This window comes from Callorhinus ursinus, unplaced genomic scaffold (assembly GCF_003265705.2).
Source record: "Callorhinus ursinus isolate GAN/ISIS: 27379988/994484 unplaced genomic scaffold, GSC_fseal_2.0 scaffold8, whole genome shotgun sequence".
In the NCBI taxonomy this organism is placed as follows: Eukaryota; Metazoa; Chordata; class Mammalia; order Carnivora; family Otariidae; genus Callorhinus; species Callorhinus ursinus.
Genome location: NW_027397070.1, coordinates 72,584,410 through 72,590,593, shown reverse-complemented (window position 1 = coordinate 72,590,593; position 6,184 = coordinate 72,584,410). Strand labels below are relative to the sequence as shown.

The window sequence follows — 6,184 nt, the reverse complement described above, 5'->3', positions numbered from 1 at the left end:
GGGAAGAGAGCTGGCGTGGGGAACAGAGCTGGCGTGGGGAAGAGAGCGGATATTAGGGACTCCTGTGCTGTGGTCGAGAGGCCTGGAGAACAGGTTCTGTGGCAGCTACAGCCTTGTGGGCTGATAGTAGGCTGAACACTTTCCCCAGCCCACTCGCCCAGCTCCTCTGGGTCCTCCCTGCAGCTGGAGTTGGGGGATGTGACCCCACCCCCCGCCAGGGTCTGAAGACGGGAGGCTCTAGGCTCTCAGCGGTGTGACGTCACCACAGCCCAAGGTGTCAAGTCCATATGCTCCAAAGCCATGAACAGTGGGAAGGAATCGGAAGGAGCTGTGGCTCGGCAACTGGTGCCCGTGCCCCTCGGCTGGCACATGTCCGCAGCACGGCCTACCTGAGGGTGCTTCTGGTCATCCTGTCCTTGAATGGCTGGAATAAAATAACTTCTCTTTTGAGGAGCAAACGTCTGAAATTTCCCTGCGGCTTTCTCGCCTACACCACCCCCTGGTGGCAAGGTCTGGGCATTGCAGCACGCCTGGTCTGGGGGACAGATGGGATTTCGCGGCCGACGAAGGGAGACCCCGCGGGCCCACCCCAGACACCAACGGTGGAGAAAGGAGGTCAAGGCAGCAGACGCCGGGGTCTTGCCATGTGCTAGAATGATTTATTAGAACAAATTCCATGACAACTCATAGAAAATAACCGTTTTCTGAAAGACATCCATGAGACCACCTGAGGACAAACATACAGAAGTACCTCCAAGAAGCCAGACAAATAAGTTACCGATCCCAAGTCGAAGGCTGGAAGGGGGAGGAACAGGAATTTGTGAATAAAAAAACGTGTACAGCAATCACTGAGGGTGGGTGTGGCTGAGAATGGCCACTGTTTGCTTCCAGGGGACAGGCTGTGGGCAACCGTGTGGGGCATGCAGGAGGCCGGAGGGGGCCCAGTGCCGCCTCCGTGTGGACACAGCAGGCTCGAGGGGCGGGGTCCCGGCAGGGAGCCCGCCACCACTCACACACACACGTAAACATCACGGGGGGGAGGGGACACAGGACCCATGCGCGCGACTCCACGTCAGCTAAACGTAAACACGAGGACACACATCACCCGCGGCGGCCCGGACTCACACCCACTGGCCCCGGGCCCCATCCCGCAGTCGCCACTCACACAGGTACCAGGCACGGTGCAGAGCGACCTGCCCCCACCTGCCACAGCCCACGGGCTCTTTGGCTTAGAGGCTCCAGAAACAGCCCCCCTGCCCCGGGGGGGGCGCTCTGCCCACCCGGCGTGTTCCCAGCCGAAAGAACCCTGAGAAGGCAAGACTGTCCCTGGGGGCCTCTCCCTGCCCCACACCCCCCACGGGACCAGGAGCCCAGCAGCCTGCAGGGCCCCGAGCTGGCTGCAGACACCCCAGGAATGCCCACAGCATCAGGCAGGACGGGGGAGGGCTGGGGGGGCGGGTACAGCCCAGCGAGCTTCTGGAAGCCTGGTTTCCCGCCATCTCGGTCTAGGGCCCCCTCCCTCCCCCAGCCCCCAGCCCAGGACCGCAGGAAGCCAAGCGCAGGAGCCCGGCCTCCGAGGCTGGGCGGAGCTGCCCCATGCTGTGGAAACGCGCCTGGGCGAGCCGTGAGCCTGGGAGCACGTGTCTGGCGTGGGCGTACCTGCGTGCTCAGCCCGCATGGCGGCAGCCCGCACACTCAGTGGGCTTGGCAGTTGCATTGGCACCAAAGGCTTGAAGTGGTGGGGTTCCCGCCCCAAATGTCTCCACAGGCCACATCCCCGCCCCAGGCCCCCCGACCCCGGGGCAGCGGGGAGCCGCCCGGTGCTCGGCAGAGCTGGCTGCAAGTGTGCTGGCCGAGGGCCCCCTGCCCTCGAGTCCTGGGGGCTTCTTCAGCAGCCCCTCCTGGCTCCGTGTTTGGCACTGAATGACCGCCCCCACCCCCGGCCCAGCCCCTCTTCCTCCACCTGGCCCCGGCCAGCACACAGGAACAGGACACGTAAGCCCATGGGCGCCCTCAGCAGAACAGCCGCCCCCAACACAAAAGGCGGGGTGAGGGCCTTCCAGGCCCGGGGGCTGCTGCAGTGGCCCAAACCACTCTTTCCTTAAAAGCTAAAGACAGAAATAACAGCAGTGGGGAGGAGACGGGGAACACACCTGTGATGCCGGCCCTTGGCGGAGGCCGCAGCAGGAACTAGGCCAGGAGGCCAGCAGGGGTGGCCTCAGGGGCTGCACTGTCCAGCTGGGGCGCCGGCTGGGAGCTAGGGGGGGATGTGGGCACAGAGGCACCTGCCCACAGGGTTATGGCACGCGTGGGGGTCTGTGGCGAACCATCCGCAGCCAGGAAGGGCCGTGGCGGCAGACAAGGGGTGCCGGAGGTGCTGGACCCAGGGCACGCGGAGGCCGCCCCGGCCCCGGCCGCCTAGATCAGGAACCTCTCAGCGTCGGGGAGGAAGTCGGGCAGGAAGGCAGGGTCCGGGAGGCCCGGGGACCCGCAGTTCGCCCGCTGTGGGAAGCTCCTCAGAGGCAGGGCCGAGGGGGGCGAGGATGGGCTCTGGGCGGCCGGCCGGCCTTTCCCCAGCTGGGCCGAGCCCGCGGAGCCCCGGTTCCCGGTCAGCAGGTCCAGGTTCCCGCTGGGGTCCACGATGGCGTTGATGACTGCGGGGGCGGGGAGGGTCAGGCCAGCCGGTGGGTCCTGCCCTGCCTCCCGGCCCACCCCGGGGTCCCTCTGCCGGTGCCTCGGGCAGCACCGGGGGCCACACCCACCTTCCAGCTGCTTCTGCACGCGCCTCAGTTCTTTCAGAATGGAGCTGATCTCCTGGAAGCGGGCGGGAGGGAGCAGATGGAGCAGGGCGGCCAAGGGGGTCACGCCCCACTCCCTGCAGCCCGGCGGCTGGGTGCAGGCCGGCCCTCACCTTGTTGGACGTCTTCAGGATGGGCACCTCGTTCTCCGAGTTGATTCTGGCTTCCACCTCCTCCCAGGCACGCCCTGTGTTCTGAAAGAGGATCCTGCCGCCGAGGGAGGAGGCAGAGGACAGCGATGATGGAGCCCAGACCCCCTCCCCCACCCCCCGCCTGGGCCCAAGGGGAAACACAGGCACGGTGCAGGAATGGGGCTGGCTGGAGCCAGAGTCCCAGCCTCTGGGCCTGACGTGCGAACGGCTGGGGTGGAGGCTGGGGTCATCCTGGGGCTCTGGTTCCCGGGAACCGGGCATGCGTGTGTGCACGGGCACCCCCGGGGTGGTGTCCCCCCCCCCCCCCCCCCCCGCGGCCGGGCCTGGCTGAGAGGTGTGGTTGGGTCTGTGTCTGAGGGGTGTCTGGGGGGGCGGCTCCCACTGGCCCACAGAGCTCGCAGGGCCCTACGCACTTCATCTTCTCGGCGAGGTGCTCCGTGTTCTCCCGGATGGCGTGAGACAGCTGGGACACGGGGTTCAGCATCAGGTTGTCAAAGATCACCTGTGAGGACAGTGTCAGCATGGCGCCCGGGAGCCCTCCGCAAGGCCCTGCTCCCCAGGCGCACCCCAACGCCCAGCCGGGAGGGCCCCGTGCACACAGCCAGGCCAGCTTTCTAAGGGGCGGGTGGGGTGCCTGCCTCCTCGCGGCTCCGAGGCCGCATCTTGCTGGCGAGGGGGTCCTCACAGCGGTCGTTCATGTTCTGGTCCAAGTCTCGAGTGCTCAGGGAGCCAGGTGGCACCTTCTGGAAGTTGAGGCTGGCCTCGGGGATGCGCTGCACCAGCTGCAGACAAGGGCAGGTGGTGACAGCCCTCCGGGGTGGGGGCATCACCAGCAGGGGCAGACAGCATGCCTCCGCTCCTACAACAGCAGGGGGACGGAGCAGACCCCAAGCCCAGTCTGCTGGGGGCCCCGGGACGCCCCAGCCCCCAAGGAAGGCGGATCCCAGACCCCACACTTCAGGGCGGCCGTGTCGGGAGCCGAGCAGGGGACACACAGCCTTGGGGAGGGCTCGTGGCTCAGACTGCCGGGGCACGCGGCGGGGCGGGGCGGGGCGGGGCCGACGCGGCCAGGACCAGAGGACCAGGCCAGACCTCAGCAGGGTGGCAGCGGGGCGTACCTCCTCACGGGCGGAGATGGTTGAAGCAGGGGTGCTGGGCACATTGCTGAGGGAGGGGCTGCGGGCGGGCCCCGGCGAGCCCAGTGAGTCGCCGTCCCCAGCCACGTCGTGGATCTCCCGGGCCAGGATGGCCACGTCCTTCACTAGCGTCTGGCTCAGCCTGCACCCGCAGGAAAGAAGGCAGGTCCTGTAGGGTCCTCCTGGGCGGGGCGCCAGCGTTGGGGAGGTCGGCGGGGGGGGGTTGGCAGCCTGACGGAAACCTCCCCGGGCCGACCTCCCCTCTCAGGTGGAGGCAGGAGTCCTTCCCAAGAGGCAAGTGCGGGGTGAGGGGTACAGGCCAAGGGCATGCAGCCTCTAGTGTGGCCCAAACTGTGCCCAACCAGCCACTGGCAGTGCCAAACAGGGCCCCAAAGGAGGCTCAAGTGTCGGATGCCCCAAGAGGGGTGGCAGGGGTGGGGCTGGGGCCGGGCAGGAAGGGTGGGCGGAGGCACCCCACGCTCCAGAGCAGGCCACACCTTCCCCTCGGGCCACCCAGACCCTACTCTGCAGGCAGAGACACTGAGGCAGGAAAGAGATCACAAACAAGGCTCAGAAGCAGGCTATGAGTGAGACAGGCAGGCAGAGACCAGGAACCTCCCCGCAGGGGAGGGAGGGAGGCCACGGGAGGCCACGGGAGGCCACAGGAGTCCAGGCTCCCAGCCCCAGCCCGGCCCCGCTCACACCCCACACAGGTTAGGCATGCTTCCCCACCAGGCTCTCAGGCCACCCGTAAAAGGACACAGGCCAGCAGGGACCAGGAGCACCTTCTACCCCCTAGTGCCCACAAAGTCCCCAGGCTGACCGCTGTCCTCGAAGCACATCAGGTCCCACAACCAGCCTGTCCTGTGGACTGGAGCCCTCAGCCCAGGCTGGGGGTACAGGAGTCCCCTGTCACTGTCCACACCGCTCCCTTCACTCGAGGGCGCACGAGCAACACCCTCAAGGTTCCTGGGCACATCACTGCTGCAGTCGCCCAAGTGACGGGGCCTCCAAGGCCCACCAAGGCCCAGCGACCGCCCTCAGCTGTCCCAGCGTGCTCGGGACGCCGCCCAGCCAGCCCTCAGGGCCTGTGCTCTCCCATCGCCTCCTGCACCTCTGCCTGGAATGGACAGCCGAGCTTAGCCCCTCCCAGAAATGCTGAGCACAGCTGGAGACAACTATCCCGGCTGGCCCCTACCTCCCCAGCAAGGCTGACCTGGGCCCCCTCCAGATGGGGGCCCCCCAACTGGGTCCCACCTTCCCACGTCCCTCAAAGTCACGGATGCCCAACGGACGTGTGCCCCTGCCTGAGCACCAGCCCCCGCATCCTCCCTCCGGCCCCCAGCACATCGGGATGCCAAGCCTGCCCATTCTGGGGCAGGGGCCCCGAAGCCCACCGGGGTCCCTCCATCCCGTCTCCTCGCCTCTGCACGCCCCCCAGCTCTCTCCCAGCAGAGCCTCCTTCCAGAACCCTCACTCTGCCTCCTCGGCCGTCCGCCCCCTCGTCAGCCCTGTGCACTGCACCCCGCGTCCTGGGAGCTCCGTGCCCGGCCCTCTTCACGCCCTGCAGGTCCTCTCCGCTCAACCTCCAGCCGCCATGGCCTCTGTCACCACCTCCGTGTCTCCAGCCCCACGGACCGTTCTCCCAGGAACCACCTGCCTCTGGTCACCTTTCTAGGAGGCTCACAGGCTCAAGCTCAGCATCCTCAGCACCAAACACTCACCATTCACCCAGCCCTGGACTCTTCCTGCCCCTGCACGAGCCCCACAGAGCCCAACCACTGTAGCACTGACCACTTCTCAGTGGAAGACCATGCCCATTGTCCACCATCTCTGCACCAGCCTACAGCTCCTGGCCTGGAGGTGACCCAGAAAATAACCACAGGAGAGTTCACCTTTGACAAAAATAGTACAGTCCTTCCTCTTACCGGAGGCCCCACACCCTCCTGGACAGATCTGCATCCATCCACCCACCTACCTACCCATCCACTCCTCCACCCGCCCACCCAGCCACCCCTCTACTCACCCGCCCACCCAGCCACCCCTCTACTCACCCGCCCACCCAGCCACCCCTCTACTCACCCGCCCACCCAGCCAC

The 6,184-nt window shown here is 66.8% G+C and overlaps 1 protein-coding gene across 4 annotated transcripts in view; it reads right to left on the bottom strand.

Annotated features, from left to right (window-relative positions):
• Positions 1 to 512: 512 nt before the first annotated feature.
• CEP170B (centrosomal protein 170B) overlaps positions 513 to 6,184 on the bottom strand; it is a 28,157-nt gene continuing 22,485 nt past the window's right edge. For 2 of the 4 annotated variants that reach the window (XM_073895957.1, XM_025869248.2), the window contains exons 14-19: positions 4,069 to 4,228; positions 3,589 to 3,732; positions 3,364 to 3,452; positions 2,912 to 3,005; positions 2,763 to 2,814; positions 515 to 2,654 (exon numbers count right to left, since the gene is read on the bottom strand). In XM_073895957.1, coding sequence (XP_073752058.1) covers positions 2,419 to 2,654; positions 2,763 to 2,814; positions 2,912 to 3,005; positions 3,364 to 3,452; positions 3,589 to 3,732; positions 4,069 to 4,228 — 775 coding nt within the window. In that variant the 3' untranslated portion in view covers positions 515 to 2,418. Of the gene's footprint in view, positions 2,655 to 2,762; positions 2,815 to 2,911; positions 3,006 to 3,363; positions 3,453 to 3,588; positions 3,733 to 4,068; positions 4,229 to 6,184 lie in introns of all 4 variants that reach the window. The other 2 variants (XM_073895958.1, XM_025869249.2) reach the window with 2 other exon arrangements.